A 24,573-nucleotide genomic window follows, 5' to 3' on the forward strand; every position below is an offset into this window, starting at 1 on the left:
TTTAGCTCAGTGTTCAATTGAGCCATACAGCTCAGTAACCATATAACTCAGTGTTCAGTAGAACCATATAACACAGTATTCAGTATAACCATATTACACACAAATACACACAAATGTAAAGGGATGAATAGAAGATGTACATATAAATATATGGATGAGCGATGGCCGTGCGGCATAGGCAAGATGCAGTTGATTGCATAGAGTACAGTATATACATATGAGATGAGTAATGTAGGGTATGTAAACATTATATAAAATGGCTTTATTTATTTATTTAAAGTGACTAGTGATACCTTTATTAAGTCAATGTATTTAGTGGCCAGAGATTTGAGTCTGTTTGTTGGCAGCAACCTCTCCATGTTAGTGATGGCTGTTTAACAGTCCACTACCCACAGGACATCCCAGATGGCCTTGAGATAGAAGCTGTTTTTCAGTCTCTCGGTCCCAGCTTTGATGCACCTGTACTGGCCTTGCCTTCTGGATGGTAATGGGGTGAACAGACATTCTAAACTCAGCAACAACAAAAAAACATCTTCTCACTGTCAACTGCTTTTATTTTCAGCAAACTTAACATGTGTAAATATTTGTATGAACATAACAAGATTCAACAACTGAGACATAAATTGAACAAGTTCCACAGACATGTGACTAACAGAAATGGAATAATGTGTCCCTGAACAAAGGGGGGGGGGGGGGTCAAAATCAAAAGTAACAGTCAGTATCTGGTGTGGCCACCAGCTGCATTAAGTACTGCAGTGCATCTCCTCCTCATGGACTGCACCAGATTTGCCAGTTCTTGCTGTGAGATGTTACCCCACTCTTCCTCCAAGGCACCTGCAAGTTCCCGGACAGATTGCCTGCAATGACAACAAGCTCAGTCCGATGATGCTGTGACACACCGCCCCAGACCATGACGGACCCTCCACCTCCAAATCGATCCCGCTCCAGAGTACAGGCTTCGGTATAATGCTCATTCCTTCAACGATAAATGTGAATCCGACCATCACCCCTGGTGAGACAGAACTGCGACTCGTCAGAGATGAGCACTTTTTGCCAGTCCTGTCTGGTCCAGCGACGGTGGGTTTGTGCCCATAGGCAACATTTTTGCCAGTGATGTCTGGTGAGGACTTGCCTTACAAAAGGCCGACAAGCCCTCCGTCCAGCCTCTCTCAGCCTATTGCGGACAGTCTGAGCACTGATGGAGGGATTGTGCGTTCCTGGTGTAACTCGGGCAATTGTTGTTACCTGTCCCGTAGGTGTGATGTTTGGATGTACCAATCCTGTGCAGGTGTTGTTACACGTGGTCTGCCACTGCGAGGACGATCAGCTGTCCGTCCTATCTCCCTGTAGCCCTGTCTGAGGCGTCTCACAGTACCGACATTGCAGTTTATTGCCCTGGCCACATCTGCGGCCCTCACGCCTCCTTGCAGCATGCCTAAGGCACGTTCACGCAGATCAGCAGAGAACCTGGGCATCTTTCTTTTGGTGTTTTTCAGAGTCAGTCCAAGGCCTCTTTAGTGTCCTAAGTTTTCATAACTGTGACCTTAGTTAACTACCTTCTGTAAGCTGTTAGTGTCTTAATGACCGTTCCACAGGTGCTTGTTCATTAATTGTTTATGGTTCATTGAACATGCATGGAAAACAGTGTTTAAACCCTTTACAATCAAGATCTGTGCAGTTATTTGGATTTTTACGAATTATATTTGAAAGACAGGGTCCTGAAAAAGAGACGTTTCTGTTTACTTACTTTACAGAGTAGCATTAAAAAGTTTGCGTTTTGACCACGTGCTTTAAGACCCTAACGGCGTTCCATAGTCTACGCGGGTGAGCTTCTCAATTCCTGTTTCTGGTCAACGCGCCTGTAATTTTATGTTTTGTGAGTTCCGTTATTCATAATCGCTATTCATAATGACTTGCCGAAGAGGGGCTCTCATTGTGCTCGAAGGAGTGGACAAGGCAGGAAAAACAACACAATGTAACAAGCTTGTCCAAGCACTGCAGGATAGCGGGCGGCAAACTGAAATGATGAAATTTCCGGGTAAATTAACTTTATTATCCGTGGCTGCTAATTCATCAAAATGAAATGTATTTTTCTCATAATTGTGTTGTTTGAATCCGCTTTGATTGCAAATTTACCTAGACGAAAATATATGGGATTATACAAACTAATTTTGCCTTGCCCGGTTCCCCCGGCTGGGTGGAGTTTGGTCCACATGGCGATGCAAAATTCATTCGTCTTCGACTACATTCTCTTTCTGTATTACTCTTGTTTGTTCAGAAAGAACTACAAAGATCGGCCAGCTGATCAACTCCTATCTGGAGAACAAAAGCAACCTGGAGGACCATACAGTGCACCTGCTGTTCTCTGCCAACCGATGGGAACTCGTGTAATACTCTAATATACAGAGGCATTGATCATTAAATAAGATACATGCTTGCATATTTGAGCCTGCCAAAAGTTTGGACACACCTACTCATTCAAGGGCTTTTCTTTATTTTTTACTATTTTCTACATTGTAGAATAATAGTGAAGACATCAAAACTATGAAATAACGCATATGGAATCATCTAGTAACCAAAATAATGATAAAACAGATCAAAACATATTTTGGATTTGTCAAAGTAGCCACCCTTTGCCTTGATGACAGCTTTACACACTCTTGGCATTCTCTCAACCAGCTTCACCTGGAATGCTTTTCCAACAGTCTTCAAAGAGTTCCCACATATGCTGAGCACTTGTTGGCTGCTTTTCCTTCACTCTGCGGTCCAACTCATCCCAAACCATCTCAATTGGTTTGAGGTTGGGTGATTGTGGAGGCCAGATCAGCACTCCATCACTCTCCTTCTTGGTCAAATAGCCCTTACACAGCCTGGTGGTAGGTTGGGTCATTGTCCGGTTGAAAAACAAATGAATGAGTAGGCGTGTCCCAACTTTTGACTGGTATAGTGCATTTGTAAAGTATTCAAACCCCTTGACTATTTCAACATTTTGTTACAGCCTTATTCTAAAATTAATTAAATTGTTAATTTTCCTCATCAATATACACACAATACCCCATAATGACATCACAATACCCCATAATGACATCACAATACCCCATAATGACAAAGCAAAAGCAGCTTTTTTAGAATTTGTATTTAAAAAACTGAAATAAGGAAAGGGGGATACCAATTGTACAACTGAATGCCTTCGACTGAAATGGGTCTTCCACATATCAAATCTGCTAAAGTTAAATCTAGACTTGGTTTCCTCTATTGTAATCACTCTTCTTTCACCCCAGCTGCCAAACTAACCCTGATTCAGATGACCATCCTACCCATGCTAGATTACGGAGACATTACTAGATTGGCAGGTAAGGGTGCTCTCGAGCAGCTCGATGTCCTTTACCATTCGGCCATTAGATTTGCCACCAATGCTCCTTATAGGACACATCACTGCACTCTATACTCCTCTGTAAACTGGTCATCTCTGTGTACCCGTTACAAGACCCACTGGTCGATGCTTATTTAGAAAACCCTCTTAGGCCTCACTACCCCTGAGATATCTACTGCAGCCCTCATCCCCCACATACAACACCCGTTCTGCCAGTCACATTCTGTTAAAGGTCCCCAAAGCACACACATCCCGGGATCGCTCCTCTTTTCAGTTCGCTGCAGCTAGTGAGTGGAACGAGCTGCAACAAACACTCAAACTGGACAGTTTTATCTCAATCTCTTCATTCAAGGACTCAATCATGGACACTCTTACTGACAGTTGTGGCTGCTTTGCGTGATGTATTGTTGTCTTTACCTTCTTGCCCTTTGTGTTGTTGTCAGTGCCCAATAATGTTTGTACCATGTTTTGTGTTGCTACCATGTTGTGTTGCTACCATGCTGTGCTGCTACCATGTTTTGTTGCTAACATGCTGTGTTGTCATGTGCTGCTGCCATGTTGTGTTGCTGCCATGTTTTTGTCATGCTGTGCTGCTACCATGTTGTGTTGCTAGCATGCTGTGTTGTTACCATGTTGTGTTGCTAGCATGCTGTGTTATGTGTAGCTGCCTTATGTTGTTGTCTTAGGTCTCTCTTTATGTAGTGTTGTTACCATGTTGTGTTGTTACCATGCTGTGCTGCTACCATGTGTTGCTAGCATGCTGTGTTATGTGTAGCTGCCTTATGTTGTTGTCTTAGGTCTCTCTTTATGTAGTGTTGTTACCATGTTGTGTTGTTACCATGTTGTGTTGTTACCATGTTGTGTTGTTACCATGCTGTGCTGCTACCATGTTGTGTTGCTAGCATGCTGTGTTGTCATGTGTAGCTGCCTTATGTTGTCTTAGGTCTCTCTTTATGTAGTGTTGTGTTGTTACCATGTTGTGTTGTTACCATGCTGTGCTGCTACCATGTTGTGTTGCTAGCATGCTGTGTTGTCATGTGTAGCTGCCTTATGTTGTTGTCTTAGGTCTCTCTTTGTGTAGTGTTGTGTTGTCTCGTCGTGATGTGTGTTTTGTCCTGTATTTATATATATATTTGTTATTTTTAATCCCAGTCCCCGCAGGAGGCCTTTTGGTAGGCCGTCATTGTAAATAAGAATTTGTTCTTAACTGACTTGCCTAGTTAAATAAAAAATTATCCTCATTTAACCCAACCCCTCTGAATCAGAGAGGTGCGGAGGGGGCTGCCTTAAATCGGCATCTACGGCGCCCGGGGAACAGTGGGTTAACTGCCTTGTTCAGGGGCAGATTTTTACATAATCTGCTCTGGGATTCGATCCAGTCCAACCAACACTCTAACCACTAGGCTACCTGCATGACATTTACATAAGTATTTACTCAGTACTTTGTTGAAGCACCTTTGGCAGCGATTGCAACCTTGATTCTTCTTGGGTATGGCCCTACAAGCTTGGCACATGTGTATTTGGGGAGTTTCTCCCATTCTTTTCTGCAGATCCCCTCAAGCTCTGTCAGGTTGTTGTCCTGTTGGAAGGTGAACCTTCACCCCAGTCTGAGGTCCTGAGCGCTCTGGGGCAGGTTTTCATCAAGGAGCTCTCTGTACTTTGCTCTGTTTTTAGGTGCCTTTTGGCAAACTCCAAGCGGGCTGTCGTGCCTTTTACTGAGGAGTGGCTTCTGTCTGGCCACTCTACCATAATGGCCTGATTGGTGGAGTGCTGCAGAGATGCTTGTCCTTCTGGAAGGTTCTCTTTCAGACTGACCAGCTCTTTCTTGCTCAACTCTCTGACCAAGGCCCTTCTCCCCCGATTGTTCAATTTAGGAAGAGTCTTGGTGGTTCCAAACTTCTTCCATCTAAGAATGATGGAGGCCACTGTGTTCTTGGGGATCACAATGCTGCAGAAATCTTTGCTACCCTTCCCCAGATCTGTGCCTCGACACAATCCTGTCTTGGAGCTCTACGGACAATTCCTTTGACCCCATGGCTTGGTTTTTGCTCTGACATGCACTGTCAACTGTGGGACCTTATATAGACAGGTGTGTGCCTTCCAAGTCATGTCCAATCAATTTAATTTACCACAGAAGTTGTAGGAACATTTCAAGGATGATCGATGGAAACAGGATGCACCTGATTTCAATTTCAAGTCCCTTTCAAGGGTCTGAATACTAATATAAAATATGTCTTATTTATTGTACCTTTATTTAACTAGGCAAGTCAGTTAAGAACAAATTCTTATTTTCAATGACGGCCTAGGAACAGTGGGTTAACTACTTAATAAATTAGCTAAATTTTCTAAACCTGTTTTTGCTTTGTCATTATGGGGGTATTGTGTGTAGATTTATAAAAAAAAATTGAATCCATTTTTAAAATAAGGCTGTAACGTAACAAAATGTTGAAAATGTCAAAGGGTCTGATTACTTTCCGAAGGTATATTCTGCCATTGAGCTAAGAAAGAATTTTGCCATTTTAATTCCAATTTCCTGCATTCTGCTATGGCTAATGCTGTGTTCTTTTCAGTCAACATAGTACTAATAATGTACTCTTTAATTCATTGTTTTTTGGAATGTTCAAGTCTTTCTGAGTGGTTAGTATACAATTGGCGACACATTTTCATGCAAAATAAAAAATCTGCATCAAGAAAATATGCACCTTTTCCCATCAGTTGTTTCCACCAAACGGACTTGTATTTTATCTTGGTAATTTTTTGTTTATAAGAGGTTATATTATTTAAAAAAAATATATATATATACAGTGCCTACAGAAATGATTCAAACCCCTTGACTTTTTCCCACATGATGTTGTGTTATGGCCTGAATTTGAAATGGATTAACACTTTTTATGAATTTTAATTAAAAATGAAATGTATTTAATCCCTTTTATGGCAAGCCTAAATCATTTCAGGAGTAAAAATTGTTGCATGGACTCTTGTGTGCAAAGATACAGGCGTCCTGACTAATTCAGTTTACCGCTCAGGGATTTCACCATGAAATCAGAGTTTAATGGCTGTGATGGGAGAAAACTGAAGATGGCTCAACATTGTAGTTAATCCACAATACTAACCTAATTGACAGTGAAAAGAAGGAAGCCTGTACAGAATAAAAAATAGTCCAAAACATGCATCCTGTTTGCAACAGGGTGCTCAAGTAATACTGCAAAGCCTGTGAGTCCTGAATACAAAGTGTTATGTTTGGGGCAAATCCAATACAACACATTACTGAGTACCGCTCTCCATATTTTCAAGCATAGTGGTGGCTGCATCATGTTATGGGTGTGCTTGTAATCATTAAGGACTGGGGAGTTTTTCAGGATAAAAAAAAAATCTATGGAATGGAGCTAAACACAGGCAAAACCCTAGAGAAAAAAACTGTTTCAATCTGCTTTCTACTAGACACTGGGAGATTAATTCACTTTTTAGCAAGACAATAACTGAAAACACAAGGCCAAAATCTACACCGGAGTTGCTCATCAAGAAGACCGTGAATGTTCCTGAGTGGCTGAGTTAGTTTGGACTTAAATCTATTTTTGAAAATCTATGGCAATGGCAATACTTAAATGGCTGTCTAGCAATGATCAACAACCAAATTGAGCTTGAAGAATTTTTAATATAATAATGGGCCAATATTTTACATCCATGGTGTGCAAAGGTCTTAGATTTACCCAGAAAGACTCACAGCTGTAATCGCAGCCAAAGGTGATTCTAAACATATTAACTCGGGTGTGAATAATTATGTAAATGAGAGATTTAATTTTCAATAAATTAGCAACAAAAATATGTTAAAACGTGTTTTCACCTTGTCATAGGGTATTGTGGGTAGGGGGGTGAGAATGATTGTTTTCACCTTGTCATAGGGTATTGTGGGTAGGGGGGTGAGAATGATTGTTTTCACCTTGTCATAGGGTATTGTGGGTAGGGGGATGAGAATGATTGTTTTCACCTTGTCATAGGGTATTGTGGGTAGGGGGGTGAGAATGATTGTTTTCACCTTGTCATAGGGTATTGTGGGTAGGGGGGTGAGAATGATTGTTTTCACCTTGTCATAGGGTATTGTGGGTAGGGGGGTGAGAATGATTGTTTTCACCTTGTCATAGGGTATTGTGGGTAGGGGGGTGAGAATGATTGTTTTCACCTTGTCATAGGGTATTGTGGGTAGGGGGGTGAGAATGATTGTTTTCACCTTGTCATAGGGTATTGTGGGTAGGGGGGTGAGAATGATTGTTTTCACCTTGTCATAGGGTATTGTGGGTAGGGGGGTGAGAATGATTCTTTTCACCTTGTCATAGGGTATTGTGGGTAGGGGGGTGAGAATGATTGTTTTCACCTTGTCATAGGGTATTGTGGGTAGGGGGGTGAGAATTATTGTTTTCACCTTGTCATAGGGTATTGTGGGTAGGGGGGTGAGAATGATTCTTTTCACCTTGTCATAGGGTATTGTGGGTAGGGGGGTGAGAATGATTCTTTTCACCTTGTCATAGGGTATTGTGGGTAGGGGGGTGAGAATGATTGTTTTCACCTTGTCATAGGGTATTGTGGGTAGGGGGGTGAGAATGATTGTTTTCACCTTGTCATAGGGTATTGTGGGTAGGGGGGTGAGAATGATTGTTTTTTTTATCCATTTTGAATTCTGGCTGTAACAACAATGTGAAATAAGACAAGGGGTATTTATACATAAGGTACTGTATAGGTTCATTATCTTTTCTACATAATTTATATTTAGTTTGTCATTTAAGTTTACAATGGAAGAGTTTTTTACATCCTGAAAAAACATTCAAATATATATTTATCTTTAAAACAAAACAATGTACAGCTTGGATTTAGGAGAACTGGGGGAAAAATGCATAGATGGCCTGCCCAAGGGTTAAAATGGCAACAACATTTAGATGGTGTGTTATTAGATGTGGTTGAGCTGCCATACTGTCTTAAGGAGTAGGACATGATGTGTTATTAGCTGTGGTTGTATGTCTGGGTCCTTTTCCCTCCAGGCCTCTGATGAAGGAGAAGTTGGAGCAGGGCATCAATCTGGTGGTGGATAGATACGCCTTCTCTGGAGTGGCCTTCACCAGCGCCAAGCCTGTGAGTTCATTAAGACATTACACACACACCTCTCACCAGAGCCAAGCCTGTGAGTTCATTAAGACATTACACATACCTCTCACCAGCTCCAAGCCTGTGAGTTCATTAAGACATTACATACACACCTCTCACCAGAGCCAAGCCTGTGAGTTCATTAAGACATTACACACACAGCTCTCACCAGAGCCAAGCCTGTGAGTTCATTAAGACATTACACACACCAGAGCCAAGCCTGTGAGTTCATTAAGACATTACACACACCAGCGCCAAGCCTGTGAGTTCATTAAGACATTACACACACCAGAGCCAAGCCTGTGAGTTCATTAAGACATTACACACACCAGAGCCAAGCCTGTGAGTTCATTAAGACATTACACACACCTCTCACCAGAGCCAAGCCTGTGAGTTCATTAAGACATTACACACACCTCTCACCAGAGCCAAGCCTGTGAGTTCATTAAGACATTACACACACCTCTCACCAGAGCCAAGCCTGTGAGTTCATTAAGACATTACACACACCTCTCACCAGAGCCAAGCCTGTGAGTTCATTAAGACATTACACACACCTCTCACCAGAGCCAAGCCTGTGAGTTCATTAAGACATTACACACACCTCTCACCAGAGCCAAGCCTGTGAGTTCATTAAGACATTACACACACCTCTCACCAGAGCCAAGCCTGTGAGTTCATTAGGACAATACACACAGCTCTCACCAGGGCCAAGCCTGTGAGTTCATTAGGACAATACACACAGCTCTCACCAGTGCCAAGACTGTTCTGTATGTACTGTCTGTGGTTACCCCAATCGCATTCTGCTCTGCCTGAAGTACCCCCTCTTGCAGTGTTGTCGTACTCCAGTCCACACATTGAGTGTGTCGGTCTTGTCTCAGTCTGGAATACATTTGTACTCTGTCTTGACTTGGTCTCGGACAGTGAGGACTCAACGTTTCTTCCCAAGACCAGCGGCGTAAATCAAACTCATTATCAGCTTCCAATCAGTCGGCACATAGAAGCGCTTCACCAGGCCAAATATATGCACTCCTTTCTTGAAATATATCTTATCGCCTATTAAAACCTGGGGTTTCTACTTTCTTTTACTTTCATTGATAAGTAGCCTCAAACTTTGGCTGAATTTGTTTGACTCGCTGTTGGGGAAGATGGGGGAAATTGTAGCAGTCGTTATCTATTATAGACATGTTTGTGCAGTGGCAAACCTATTGAACCTAGGCCTGCAGTGGAGAACCTATTGGACCTAGGCATGCAGTGGAGAACCTATTGGACCTAGGCCTTCAGTGGAGAACCTATTGGACCTAGGCCTTCAGTGGAGAACCTATTGGACCTAGGCCTGCAGTGGTGAACCTATTGGACCTAGGTCTGCAGTGGTGAACCTATTGGACCTAGGCCTTCAGTGGTGAACCTATTGGACCTAGGCCTGCAGTGGTGAACCTACTGGACCTAGGCCTTCAGTGGTGAACCTATTGAACCTAGGCCCGCAGTGTGTGAACCTATTGAACCTAGGCCTGCAGTGGTGAACCTATTGGACCTAGGCCTGCAGTGGAGAACCTATTGGACCTAGGCCTGCAGTGGAGAACCTATTGGACCTAGGCCTGCAGTGGAGAACCTATTGAACCTAGGCCTGCAGTGGAGAACCTATTGGACCTAGGCCTGCAGTGGGGAACCTATTGGACCTAGGCCTGCAGTGGTGAACCTATTGAACCTAGGCCTGCAGTGAAGAACCTATTGAACCTAGGCCTGCAGTGGTGAACCTATTGGACCTAGGCCTGCAGTGGTGAACCTATTGGACCTAGGCCTTCAGTGGTGAACCTATTGGACCTAGGCCTTCAGTGGTGAACCTATTGGACCTAGGCCTGCAGTGGAGAACCTATTGGACCTAGGCCTGCAGTGGAGAACCTATTGGACCTAGGCCTGCAGTGGAGAACCTATTGGACCTAGGCCTGCAGTGGAGAACCTATTGGACCTAGGCCTGCAGTGGAGAACCTATTGGACCTAGGCCGGCAGTGGTGAACCTATTGGACCTAGGCCTGCAGTGGAGAACCTATTGGACCTAGGCCTGCAGTGGAGAACCTATTGGACCTAGGCCTGCAGTGGAGAACCTATTGGACAAGAGGAATACCTATGTGAGAATGCTGTTCATCGACTACAGCTCGGCATTCAACACCATAGTACCCTCCAAGCTCGTCATCAAGCTCGAGGCCCTGGGTCTTGACCCCACCCTGTGCAACTGGGTACTGGACTTCCTGACGGGCCGCCCCCAGGTGGTGAGGGTAGGCAACAACATCTCCACCCCGCTGATCCTCAACACTGGGGCCCCACAAGGGTGTGTTCTGAGCCCTCTCCTGTACTCCCTGTTCACCCACGACTGCGTGGCCACGCACGCCTCCAACTCAATCATCAAGTTTGCGGACGACACAACAGTGGTAGGCTTGATTACCAACAACGACGAGACGGCCTACAGGGAGGAGGTGAGGGCCCTCGGAGTGTGGTGTCAGGAAAATAACCTCACACTCAACGTCAACAAAACTAAGGAGATGATTGTGGACTTCAGGAAACAGCAGAGGGAACACCCCCCTATCCACATCGATGGAACAGTAGTGGAGAGGGTAGTACGTTTTTTAAGTTCCTCGGCATACACATCACAGACAAACTGAATTGGTCCACTCACACAGACAGCATCGTGAAGAAGGCGCAGCAGCGCCTCTTCAACCTCAGGAGGCTGAAGAAATTCGGCTTGTCACCAAAAGCACTCACAAACTTCTACAGATGCACAATCGAGAGCATCCTGGCGCGCTGTATCACCGCCAGGTACGGCAACTGCTCCGCCCACAACCGTAAGACTCTCCAGAGGGTAGTGAGGTCTGCACAACGCATCACCGGGGGCAAACTACCTGCCCTCCAGGACACCTACACCACCCGATGTTACAGGAAGGCCATAAAGATCATCAAGGACAACAACCACCCGAGCCACTGCCTGTTCACCCCGCTATCATCCAGAAGGCGAGGTCAGTACAGGTGCATCAAAGCTGGGACCGAGAGACTGAAAAACAGCTTCTATCTCAAGGCCATCAGACTGTTAAACAGCCACCACTAACATTGAGTGGCTGCTGCCAACACACTGACTCAACTCCAGCCACTTTAATAATGGGAATTGATGGGAAATTATGTAAAATATATCACTAGCCACTTTAAACAATGCTACCTAATATAATGTTTATATACCCTACGTTATTCATCTCATATGTATACGTATATACTGTACTCTATACCATCTACTGCATCTTGCCTATGCTGCTCTGTACCATCACTCATTCATATATCTTTATGTACATATTCTTTATCCCCTTACACTTGTGTGTATAAGGTAGTAGTTTTGGAATTGTTAGATTACTTGTTGGTTATTACTGCATTGTCGGAACTAGAAGCACAAGCATTTCGCTACACTCCCATTAACATCTGCTAACCATGTGTATGTGACAAATACAATTTGATTTGGGTTAGTTTGCTATTTGCGATGCTCAATCCAGTCATCATTCACTGTTTGGATGAATAAAGGCTTTAACAAAAAAACTTTCACAATTAAATGTTGACTTTAATGTTAGCTTACCTGACAAAACTATTTAATGCTGAGCTGCGTCAATGGGGAGGACATTTTGTTTTGCTCCATTGAATTAAAGGGCAACTACACTCTCCAAAAATATAACATTTTTTATTCATCCCAGACCTGAAAAATAGTCTCCTGACAGTTTAACGATTGTTGTGGACTTAGAACATTTGTCTTTTTTTGTCAGAATCTGAAAAAAATCTATAGGAAAACAGGATGCCTTCACCAGGCCCCACTGCATAGAGCCGATGGAAAGACAGTCCATTGACTCTGACGCAAGTTCATGTTTGTCTGCCGAGCAGGGTTTCAGTCTGGACTGGTGTATGAATCCTGACATGGGGCTGCCCAAGCCAGACCTTGTGATGTTCCTGCAGCTCAGCCCGACTGAGGCCGCCCAGCGGGGTCAGTTTGGGACAGAGAGATATGAGACCACCGTCTTCCAGAAGGCCGTTCAGCAGAAGTTTGAACTTCTGATGAAGGACCCCTCTGTCAAGTGGCAGGTAAGAAGCTGTGTCCTGATTCTCCACACTTCCTATGTTTGTACTTTCACACTCCCCATTTTTTTTATGTTTATCTTTTTTAACTAGGCAAGTCAGTTAAGAACAAATTATTATTTTCAATGACGGCCTAGGAACAGTGGGTTAACTGCCTTGTTCAGGGGCAGAACGACAGATTTGTACCTTGTCAGCTCAGGGGTTTGAACTTGCAACCTTCCGGTTACTAGTCCCAACGCTCTAACCACTAGGCTACCCTGCCGCCTCTACACTCTAACCACTAGGCTACCCTGCCGCCTCTACACTCTAACCACTAGGCTACCCTGCCGCCTCTACACTCTAACCACTAGGCTACCCTGCCGCCTCTACACTCTAACCACTAGGCTACCCTGCCGCCTCTACACTCTAACCACTAGGCTACCCTGCCACCCCTATTAATGGGAGTGGGCAAGTGCACACTGGTAGAAGTGGTAGAATGTGGAGATTTGGCCATTGGTTTGTCCAAACATGATGTTACATTGTGGTCTTCAATGGGAAATTCACCCAAGATATTGTTGTCATCTCCTAGGTGATTGATGCAGCCAGGAACATTGAAGATGTGCACGCTGACATTAAGAACCACAGTGTTGATGCCATCAATGCAGCCGAGAATGAGCCAATCGGAGAGCTGTGGAAGGAGCCTGGACGAGGAGACCCAATTTATCCTCTGTTAGATTCCTCCTAACAGTGCCTAGTACACAAGGAGAAGTCAGAGGGGGTAAAAGACTTGAATATATGAAACTGCGAACTGTATGTTACGATATTTAAGTGGGTATAGTCAACTCTTTCAAATCATTATTTCACAACAACAACAAACACAAACAAGTAAATAAAATAAATGTCCAAGCTGTAAATGTATTTATTATTTTGTCCTTATTAACATTTCAAATGGTCTGTTCATCATTCATCTTCGTGAATTGAGGAAAATCAATGAGCCAGTGTTTTGCACAGAGAGAATTAACGTGACAACGATACTCTGAATGAACAAGATAATCTATTTGGATCTGCGAATTTCACTCAACCAAATGGTGTTCATCCGTTAATACAGAGACTTCAGATATCAGTGACCTAAAGCAATAAGTATAGTAGTAAACCGTTATGGATTAAACACTAGTCAACTGTGTTATGGAAACTCAGCTTTTTATGGGGAGGGGGCGGGGTCAAGGCACCATATCACTAGAAATATTTCCTTTTTAAGTGTTAAGACTTAATGGAGACATGTGAAGATGTCCTGAAAGCTCCCACTACCCTTGTATCACCACCTCCTAGCAAGGAGTCTCCTCATTGGACACAGGGCAGTCAGTGGCTGTTCAGAAGACAACTGTATTGACACATCACTACGCCATCGTTGCCAGGCTGGCTAGTGATGTTGTTATCTCCTGTCCCCTATGGCTTCCCTTCTGATACAGAGCAGAATCGTTGGGGTTCTGCCGGGACATATGACTGTATTCGATCATCACAGGGACAGAATTTCAAACTCTTCATCCTCAGAATCAAAGAACCGCTCCAACCTATCAGAGTCTGAGAAATCTAGGAGGGGGAGAAATAATGGATTGATCAACAGTATCACGTCTGTAAAGAGAAATGAATCACCTCAGACAACACATTAAATCACTTCATTGTCCTATCCAGATTTAGGCGAGGATTTGATCAAAGGCGTGGTGTAGAGGAGCACACAGCGCTTGGCATTTAAAGGTCATTCACACTTGACCTGACGTCTGCAGGGATAATTGCCTTTAAAAGGCGCTTGTTGACAACGCACCTCTGACTGAATCCCAGCCTCAATCTGTAAAGAGAACTAAATCACAATATCCCTTCCTCAACACCCCCCCCCCGTACAGGTCAAGAGAATATAGGTCAAGTGTTTTGATGTTTACCAGGGTTGAGGTTGAGTACATCTACAGAACAGGCGAAGTGAGATGGTTGACAGTCTATCAGTTCAAACATGGGCAGGCCTGCTCTAGTGTGGGACAACTGAAGACAGACAGGGCAGAGAAATAATGATTAGTTCACCCTGGGAGAATTGCGAGGAGTCAATGCTCGCAGGACCTGACACACTGAACCACAACAAAACCACTGCCCCGATGAAGTAACAGTTATTTAACCAGGTTGACCCATTTCAGGTTAAAAATAACATTGTTTTTTTTTCAGCGGGGACAACTGACACCCCTAACGGTTCTGAAAAGAGGTTTAGTGCTGAGGTGATTTGAAAACCTCCTATAGTTGTATCCCTTTGATGAAACATCGTACAGTACCTTTCGGAAGCGCAAACACCAGTCATCAAAGTCGTCCTCCGTTCTGCAGAAGAAACCCTGGGGTCAGAAAAAAAAGGACAAACATCTGATTTACTGTGTCAACAAAATAAAACACTAATGTCTAGAACTGAAATCACGCCTAACCACAACGTAGAGAGGCAACGTTTAGTCAATTCACTTCAAATAGTTGTCAGCAAAACAATATTTAGCTAAATGCTATCTTTAAGATATACCTGCTGCTTGGGAAAAGTGTAAGCAAGCTTAAGTATTGCTCTACCTTTTACCTCATAGCCCTAAAGTCTCTGGTTCTCTTACCACTGCGATGGAGGGGTCTATTTCACAGATGTGCATGCGGCACGGCGGGTGCTGACAGTGGTAAGTGTCGTCTGGGACCTGGCTGTCCTCACAGGGCTCTACCGCAGGCTGGGTGGTGTGGGGGTCCAGGTAGATCAGCTCTTCTCCTGGGGGGCCAGATGCAGGACAACAAGCTCCACTTAGCAGAACGAGACCATTCAACAGAGCCATTGAAGCTCGACTTTTAGCTCCTAGTGAGCAGAGGGTCGCAATAGTGCAAAGCATGAAGTATCTATTTTAACTGGAGGAGACCATAGACTGGATATAAATAACTAGAGACCATAGACTGGATATAAATAACTAGAGACCATAGACTGGATATAAATAACTAGAGACCATAGACTGGATATAAATAACTAGAGACCATAGACTGGATATAAATAACTAGAGGAGACCACAGACTGGATATAAATAACTAGAGACCATAGACTGGATATAAATAACTAGAGGAGACCACAGACTGGATATAAATAACTAGAGACCATAGACTGGATATAAATAACTAGAGGAGACCACAGACTGGATATAAATAACTAGAGACCATAGACTGGATATAAATAACTAGAGGAGACTACAGACTGGATATAAATAACTAGAGGAGACTATAGACTGGATATAAATAACTAGAGACCATAGACTGGATATAAATAACTAGAGACCATAGACTGGATAGTGTACAGGACATACCAACATAGCCTATGAAGTAATATTAGTGTACAGGACATACCAACATAGCCTATGAAGTAATGGGCACTGTTGGGTTTCCCTCCGATGACACCCAGGGACTGGGGCAGCTGGAAGCACTGCTGTGAACAAGAGACACAGAAAGAGGGGACAGAATTTGACCTGGCTGTATACACGTAAAAAATATCATTACACTTTAGTTTCATTGGTGAATATTAGCCTGGACCCAGATACGTTTGTGTTATATAGCCAACTGTCATGGCACGACAACAACCGAAGGAGTTGGTAAGACAACGCAAACAGATCTGGGACCAAGCTCTTTCTCTCTGGCCCACCTTCAGGGTCTCGATGTAGGCCTCGTTGATATCGCTTAGGCCCAGCCTGAGAGGAATGAGGAGGAGCAGGGGATTCCAGAGAGCTGTCTCCTCCTCAGCCAGGGCGCAGGCCCCCTCCAGGCAGCCGTTACGCTCTGACATACCCCCCTGGAGATCCACACACGCTGCTCCACCATAGTCCAGCCAGGGCATACACAACCGCTCTGAGGAGAACAGCAACGTTACAAACAGTGCCTTCGGGAAAGTATTCAGACCCCTTGACTTTTTCCACATTTTGTTACATTACAGCCTTATTATAAGATGGATTACATATATGTTTTTCCCCTCATCAATCTACACACAATACCCCAATGAAAAAGCAAAAACAGTTTTTTCTTCTTCCCCCAGGCTAATTTATTTAAAATAAACTGAAAAATCACATTTACATAAGTATTCAGACCCTTTACTCAGTAGTTTGTTGAAGCACCTTTGGCAGCGATTACAGCCTTGAGTTTTCTTGGGTATGGCGCTACAAGCTTGTTACACATGTATTTGGGGAGTTTCTCCCATTCTTCTCTGCAGATCCTCTCAAGCTCTGTCAGGTTGGATGGTGAGTATCTCTACACAGCTATTTTCAGGTCTCCAGAGATGTTAGATCGGGGTCCGGGCTATGGCTGGGCCACTCAAGGACATTCATAGACTTGTCCCGAAGCCACTCCTGCATTGTCTTGGCTGTGTGCTTAGGGTCGTTGTCCTGCTGGAACTTGAACCTTCGCCCCAGTCTGAGGTTCTGAGCGCTTTATAGTAGGTTTTCATCAAGGATCTTTCTGTACTTTGCTCCATTCACCTTTGCCTCGATCCTGACTAGTCTCCCAGTCCCTGTCGCTGAAAAACATCCTCATAGCATGATGCCTCCACCATGTTTCACCAAAGTGATGGTGCCAAGTTTCCTCCAGACATGACGCTTGGCATTCAGGCCAAAGAGTTCAATCTTGGTTTCATCAAACCAGAGAATCTTGTTTCTCATGGTCAGAGTCCTTTAGGTGCCTTTTTGCACAAACTCCAAGCGGGTTGTCATGTGCCTTTTACTGAGGAGTGGCTTCCGTCTGGCCACTCTACAATGAAGGCCTGATTGGTGGAGTGCTGCAGAGATGGGAGAACCTCGAACAAGGACAACCATCTCCACAGAGGAACTCAGGAGCTCTGTCAGAGTGACCATCGGGGTTGTTGGTCACTGTTTGTTTTATATACACTTTATCATTATGGGATATTGTGTGTTGATTGATGAGGGAAATAAAAAAATATATTCGATCAATTTTAGAATAAGGCTGTAATGTAAAACAAAACGAGGAATACTTTCCGAAGAGATCCTTGTACACGTCTATACATACACAACCACTCTGGGGAACAGGACAGGTCAGCTTGAATTACAGTCTAGCTCACTCATCTCAATAGCCTGTTCCCATCTACTATTATGGCAGAGATTGGTCCATAAAAGCCCTTGGCTTGGGTATTCTGGACTACACGCAATACAGAACTGGATGAATGCTAACATGAGTAGGACTAACAGTTGTTGGCCCCTCTTTATCCATGTATGAGTGGGACTAACAGTTGATGGCCCCCTCCTCTTTATCCATGTATGAGTGGGACTAACAGTTGATGGCCCCTCCTCCTCTTTAACCATGTATGAGTAGGACTAACAGTTGATGGCCCCCTCCTCTTTATCCATGTATGAGTAGGACTAACAGTTGATGACCCCCTCCTCTTTATCCATGTATGAGTGGGACTAACAGTTGATGGCCCCTCCTCCTCTTTAACCATGTATGAGTGGGACTAACAGTTGATGGCCCCTCCTCCTCTTTAACCATGTATGAGTGGGACTAACAGTTGATGGCCCCTCCTCCTCTTTAACCATGTATGAGTAGGACTAACAGTTGATGGCCCCCTCCTCTTTATCCATGTATGAGTAGGACTAACAGTTGATGGCCCCCTCCTCTTTATCCATGTATGAGTGGGACTAACAGTTGATGGCCCCTCCTCCTCTTTAACCATGTATGAGTGGGACTAACAGTTGATGGCCCCTCCTCCTCTTTAACCATGTATGAGTAGGACTAACAGTTTATGGCCCCCTCCTCTTTATCCATGTATGAGTAGGACTAACAGTTGATGGCCCCCTCCTCTTTATCCATGTATGAGTAGGACTAACAGTTGATGGCCCCCTCCTCTTTATCCATGTATGAGTAGGACTAACAGTTGATGGCCCCCTCCTCTTTATCCATGTATGAGTGGGACTAACAGTTGATGGCCCCTCCTCTTTATCCATGTATGAGTAGGACTAACAGTTGATGGCCCCCTCCTCTTTATCCATGTATGAGTGGGACTAACAGTTGATGGCCCCTCCTCTTTAACCATGTATGAGTGGGACTAACAGTTGATGGCCCCTCCTCTTTAACCATGTATGAGTAGGGCTAACAGTTGATGGCCCCCTCCTCTTTCACCATGTATGAGTAGGACTAACAGTTGATGGCCCCTCCTCTTTAACCATGTATGAGTATGACTAAAAGGCCCCTCCTGTGTTAATCCTGTTGTACCATGACTGTGTTCACTACTCACTGATCTCTTCGATCACCACAGTGTTGTCCATAGCGACGTGTACAGCCAGGCGACTCCACGAGTCAAACACAGCTAGTTTCCTGAGGGGCAAGACCGGCGATATTCAACACAGTGTAACAGTCATCATCTGTATCACACACTGTGCAGCCATAGCCTGAGTGTCAGTCTGTTTGTGCTAATGCCAATGTCTGGCTTGACAATGACAGCAATGGATATTGGCAAGAGCACACACAGAGATCTGGGACCAGGCTAGGTGCAGTCATCATCTGTACCACAGAGTCGGTCATTATCTAGACTGGAGACTGTACTTACTTCAGTACCTGTGCCACTGTGTTCGGTCCGTACCACTGGCCTATAGACTTCCCCTCCCCGACTCCCATCTGGGCTGCAGTACACAGATAACTGATGTTAGTGCCATCCTAATAATGATGTCATCTGGGCTGCAGTACACAGATGTTTTATCCTAATCAAGACGTCATCATAGGCTGCAGTACACAGATGTAATTATCCTAATAAAGATAGATGTTGTTATGCCACTGATGTCATCATAGTAAATATAGTGTAATGCTATTGGTGTCAGAAATACTACCCATTCCTTTCTGAATATATAAGGTATGACTGTCTCAAGACGTGCATCGCCGTATAAGATTTACAAGTCAGTATTCACCGATTTGATGTAAAGAATAGTAGCCGTCTTTCTTGTCAAGGAAGGCGTTGAGGATACCGATGTAGTCTTCTCTCTGAGACTGGCTCCTCACCCATCTCCAGTCTGCTTAACAAACACACCATTATCAATGGCTGGTTGAAACCTCTTTGTACAGAACACATAGTACAAGTGCAATAAGAGATTTATATCACAACAGCGGCGGAGATTATTTGGTGAAGTACATTTGATAACTTGAATAACAGAAGTTAAATGTTGAAGGGTACACACAATAAAACGATGCTTCAGGGAACAGATTACGGCACAGGATTTAGAAAAGCGGTCATTCATACCTCGGCCTAGATGCCTGCGGACCAGGGCCTCGCCTAGGATCATCTGTCCACATCGCAGCATGCAGCCCCAGCCTGTGTCGGACGTAGGCCCTGTCCCTCCTGGAACACATTGAAACAATCTGCACCTCATAGGCTAATCTTATTGGCGTATACAATCAAAGTGCTATGGTACTGTAGGCGTATCAGTAATGTCCTAGGGTTTATTCTGTGGCCTGCTACAGTAGGTATGGTACTGTAGGTGTATCAGTAATGTCCTAGGGTTTACTCTGTGGCCTGCTACAGTAGGTATGGTACTGTAGGTGTATCAGTAATGTCCTAGGGTTTATTCTGTGGCCTGCTACAGTAGGTATGGTACTGTAGGTGTATCAGTAATGTCCTAGGGTTTATTCTGTGGCCTGCTACAGTAGGTATGGTACTGTAGGCGTATCAGTAATGTCCTAGGGTTTATTCTGTGGCCTGCTACAGTAGGTTTAGGCTACTCACCAATCTGCACCTCATAGTGCTATGGTACTGTAGGCGTATCAGTAATGTCCTAGGGTTTATTCTCTGGCCTGCTACAGTAGGTATGGTAGGTATGGCCTGCTACAGTAGGTATGGTAGGTGTGGCCTGCTACAGTAGGTATGGTAGGTGTGGCCTGCTACAGTAGGTTTAGGCTACTCACCAATCTGCACCTCATAGTGCTATGGTACTGTAGGCGTATCAGTAATGTCCTAGGGTTTATTCTCTGGCCTGCTACAGTAGGTTTAGGCTACTCACCAATGGGCGGGAAGTTTTTTCTGTAGGTGAACCATAGTCGTGAAGTGACATGTGAAAGAATGTCATCCTTTTCTGGATAAGCAAAGACAATGAGTTAGCTAAGAAGCATGCCTTCTGCTGCAGTCTACTGTCACCATTACAGATTACAGTAGGTCTTTATATACAGTCTGCTGCTTACAGTAGGTCTTTATATACAGTCTGCTGCTTTACAGTAGGTCTTTATATACAGTCTGCTGCTTACAGTAGGTCTTTATATACAGTCTGCTTACTGTAGGTCTTTATATACAGTCTGCTGCTTACAGTAGGTCATTATATACAGTCTGCTTACAGTAGGTCTTTATATACAGTCTGCTGCTTACAGTAGGTCTTTATATACAGTCTGCTGCTTACAGTAGGTCTTTATATACAGTCTGCTTACAGTAGGTCTTTATATACAGTCTGCTGCTTACAGTAGGTCTTTATATACAGCCTGCTTACAGTAGGCCTTTATATACAGTCTCCTGCTTACAGTAGGCCTTTATATACAGTCTGCTGCTTACAGTAGGTCTTTATATACAGTCTGCTTACAGTAGGTCTTTATATACAGTCTGCTTACAGTAGGTCTTTATATACAGTCTGCTGCTTACAGTAGGTCTTTATATACAGTCTGCTGCTTACAGTAGGTCTTTATATACAGTCTGCTTACAGTAGGTCTTTATATACAGTCTGCTGCTTACAGTAGGTCTTTATATACAGTCTGCTGCTTACAGTAGGTCTTTATATACAGTCTGCTTACTGTAGGTCTTTATATACAGTCTGCTGCTTACAGTAGGTCATTATATACAGTCTGCTTACAGTAGGTCTTTATATACAGTCTGCTGCTTACAGTAGGTCTTTATATACAGTCTGCTGCTTACAGTAGGTCTTTATATACAGTCTGCTTACAGTAGGTCTTTATATACAGTCTGCTGCTTACAGTAGGTCTTTATATACAGCCTGCTTACAGTAGGCCTTTATATACAGTCTCCTGCTTACAGTAGGCCTTTATATACAGTCTGCTGCTTACAGTAGGTCTTTATATACAGTCTGCTTACAGTAGGTCTTTATATACAGTCTGCTTACAGTAGGTCTTTATATACAGTCTGCTTACAGTAGGTCTTTATATACAGTCTGCTGCTTACAGTAGGTCTTTATATACAGTCTGCTTACAGTAGGCCTTTATATACAGTCTGCTTACAGTAGGCCTTTATATACAGTCTGCTTACAGTAGGTCTTTATATACAGTCTGCTGCTTACAGTAGGTCTTTATATACAGTCTGCTTACAGTAGGCCTTTATATACAGTCTGCTTACAGTAGGTCTTTATATACAGTCTGCTTACAGTAGGCCTTTATATACAGTCTCCTGCTTACAGTAGGTCTTTATATACAGTCTGCTGCTTACAGTAGGTCATTATATACAGTCTGCTGCATACAGTAGGTCTTTATATACAGTCTACTGTCACCATCGTCGACATCTCTAACACACATATACTGGGGCAGTCTACTATCACCATCGTCGACATCTCTAACACACATATACTGAGGCAGTCTACTGTCACCATCGTCGACATCTCTAACACACATATACTGAGGCAGTCTACTGTCACCATCGTCGACATCTCTAACACACATATACTGGGGCAACAGTACACCCGTTTTATGATCCCATGTCTTCAGTACCTGTGAGTGCATTGAATTCTTTCCCCAAGATCCACACTGGCTCTGAGGTCTCTGGAAAATCGTCAAACTCTCCAAAGCCAAGTGTGTCGTATGTGAGAGTAGCTGAAATATAAAAGTGCATCTGATTCAGAACACCTTGTTTACATGGCTCTCACACACACACTTGAACAAGGAATCATTAATGAACACATTCCTAATATTGAGTTGCACCACTCCCTTTTGCCCTCAGAACAGCCTCAATTCGTCTTGGCGTGGACTCTACAAGGTGTCGAAAGCGTTCCACAGGGATGCTGGCCCATATTGACTCCAACGCTTCCCACAGTTGTGTCAAGTTGGCTGGATGTCCTTTGGGTGGTGGACCATTCTTGATACACACAGGAAACTGTTGAGCGTGAAAAACCCAGCAGCGTTGCAGTTCTTGACACAAACCGGTGAACCTGGCACGTACTAACATACCCCTTTCGAAGGCTCTTAAATCTTTTGTCTTGCCCGTTCACCCTCTGAATGTCACACATACACAATCTCAATTGTTTCAAGGGTTAAAAATCCTTCCTTAACATGTCTCCTGCCCTTCATGTACACTGATTGAAGTGGATTTAACAAGTTACATCAATAAGGGATCATAGCTTTCGCCTGTCAGGCTATGTCATAGAATGAGCATGTTGTACACTCAGTGTATATTTATTTCAGTAACAGGACTAGTAGATAGCTAGCTTCCAAGCACTGCAAAACATACTCAATGCAGATTGACAGTTGAGCTTGCTGGCTAGCTAGCCAAAGATGGGATTGCGACAGAGAATGACATTGCAAATACAGATTTGGCTTGCTAGCTACGTGACCATCCTTTCAGCAGTTGTTGGTAGGTAGCTAGTTAGTTTGCTAGTGACACTGGACAATAACGTTATGTTACATGGGTATAGACGACAAAAGATGATTTGTCTTGGGAGGCAGGGACCCAATTATGCTAACGTTAAACTGATGTCAAGGACAGAACATAGCAGCAGCTAAACATGGGGTTTATTTCACCTTAGTTTCGTCGTTTTCAGTCAAAAATATAATGATTGCTAGGTTAGCTAGCTAGTTCACCAGCAAAATGGTGAATATAATAATATATATATAATATATATAATAATCTACCAAACTGACATCTGCTGATTTTAGCCTGTCTGTCTGTTAGCTAGTAACAGTATCTGCCTAACAGACAAGCTAAGACTATTTTGATTCACATTCAAAATAGAAGTAAACCTCAACTGATGTACAAATTGGAATACATTATGGAATAGCTAAATATGCCGTGCCTTTGTTCAGAGTGACTCTAAAACACAAAAGTGTTAAATCATTGTTTCCTTAATTAAGAAATCTTTCCTACCTGCATCCATCCTGACAGTTCTTCACCCTATCTTGTTGTTGTTGTTGGCCCGTCCAGCAGTGTGAAATATCATACGGCCAATGAGAATTCAATACTGCCGAAATCGCCTTGCAGTATCGAATAGGATTTCCTGTTTTGGGCGGGGCAACTATTTCGTCCAATAAGAAGCCGCCGGACTCATTTTAAGCGGAACATTTTCGCAGATCTGTTGGTGTTGATTAGGGTGCAAGGAAAGCAATTTCAACGCGCTTTCTTTGCCACTTATAGTATGAAGATCAGCGAAACTTGGCAAACTGACCGCCTTGCCAGCCAAGAACAACTAAAGTAAACAGGAAAGTCAGAGAAGAAAGGAATTTGTCCAACGTGTCCGTCCCGTGATCACTTGTTTATAGTCATGGCTAGTTGGTATATAGATTATGTCACACTGACGTCAAAAATGTATTTTTGTTATTGTATTTTAGCTAACTCTAACCATATTCCTAACCTTAATCTAATTTCTCATAACCTGCTGCGTAAATTCTCCTAACCTGCTACGAAAAGACAATTCTGTCAAATATTGACATAAACTGTATCCCTTCTAGACAAAATCATTGTTTACCTCGTTCCCTTCAGTTTTCAACTCACCTGTAATGGTTGTATTATTATTTTATTATTATTATTTATTATTAATATTTATTGATTTGTGTTGAGCCAATAAATAACGACTCATTATTATTTGAATATCAGTCAGTTCTTCACAATTTACCCATGATCCATCACGGTTTTGATGCTCTCGAACACGGTCGTCACTAGTTAACACAGCCACAAAGTCCTAAACCCCACCTATTTCTGAAATGTATCTTCTTAAAATGTGATTTTAAACCTAACCTTAACCCTAACC

At 43.5% G+C, this 24,573-nt stretch overlaps 2 protein-coding genes across 3 annotated transcripts; one reads left to right on the forward strand and one right to left on the reverse strand.

The window, feature by feature from the left end:
* Positions 1 to 1,796: 1,796 nt before the first annotated feature.
* On the forward strand, positions 1,797 to 13,506 carry dtymk (deoxythymidylate kinase (thymidylate kinase)). The gene is made up of 5 exons (XM_020499600.2): positions 1,797 to 2,038; positions 2,279 to 2,387; positions 8,407 to 8,497; positions 12,422 to 12,619; positions 13,182 to 13,506. The coding sequence occupies exons 1-5, from the start codon at positions 1,909 to 1,911 to the stop codon at positions 13,335 to 13,337; spliced, it is 684 nt and encodes a 227-aa protein (XP_020355189.1). The 5' UTR covers positions 1,797 to 1,908; the 3' UTR covers positions 13,338 to 13,506.
* Positions 13,485 to 24,068, reverse strand: atg4b (autophagy related 4B, cysteine peptidase). 2 transcript variants are annotated; one of them, XM_031838202.1, is made up of 13 exons: positions 23,694 to 24,068; positions 22,325 to 22,426; positions 20,626 to 20,697; positions 19,869 to 19,967; positions 19,540 to 19,641; positions 19,185 to 19,257; positions 18,873 to 18,952; positions 16,281 to 16,483; positions 15,989 to 16,067; positions 15,223 to 15,368; positions 14,908 to 14,964; positions 14,530 to 14,626; positions 13,485 to 14,182 (listed from the first exon to the last, which is right to left on the reverse strand). In XM_031838202.1, exons 1-13 carry the CDS (start codon positions 23,701 to 23,703, stop codon positions 14,109 to 14,111), a joined length of 1,194 nt encoding a protein of 397 aa, XP_031694062.1. In that variant the 5' UTR covers positions 23,704 to 24,068; the 3' UTR covers positions 13,485 to 14,108. The 2 variants fall into 2 exon arrangements, with proteins under 2 accessions (XP_031694062.1, XP_031694061.1); XM_031838201.1 differs by lacking the exon at positions 23,694 to 24,068 and having other exon boundaries at positions 22,325 to 22,460.
* Between the last annotated feature and the right edge of the window lie 505 nt (positions 24,069 to 24,573).

This window comes from Oncorhynchus kisutch, linkage group LG13, assembly GCF_002021735.2.
Source record: "Oncorhynchus kisutch isolate 150728-3 linkage group LG13, Okis_V2, whole genome shotgun sequence".
Lineage (NCBI taxonomy): Eukaryota > Metazoa > Chordata > Actinopteri > Salmoniformes > Salmonidae > Oncorhynchus > Oncorhynchus kisutch.

Coding starts and splice junctions, on each gene's coding strand:
- atg4b (XM_031838201.1), bottom strand. CDS start 22,445: ATGCACTTTTATATTTCAGCTACTCTCACATACGACACACTTGGCTTT. Junction 18,953..19,184: donor ACAGTGGCACAGGTACTGAA/GTAAGTACAGTC, acceptor CTTGCCCCTCAG/GAAACTAGCTGTGTTTGACT. Junction 16,068..16,280: donor CCTACATCGAGACCCTGAAG/GTGGGCCAGAGA, acceptor TCTTGTTCACAG/CAGTGCTTCCAGCTGCCCCA.
- dtymk (XM_020499600.2), top strand. CDS start 1,909: ATGACTTGCCGAAGAGGGGCTCTCATTGTGCTCGAAGGAGTGGACAAG. Junction 2,039..2,278: donor TGAAATGATGAAATTTCCGG/GTAAATTAACTT, acceptor TTGTTTGTTCAG/AAAGAACTACAAAGATCGGC. Junction 8,498..12,421: donor CCTTCACCAGCGCCAAGCCT/GTGAGTTCATTA, acceptor TCTGCCGAGCAG/GGTTTCAGTCTGGACTGGTG.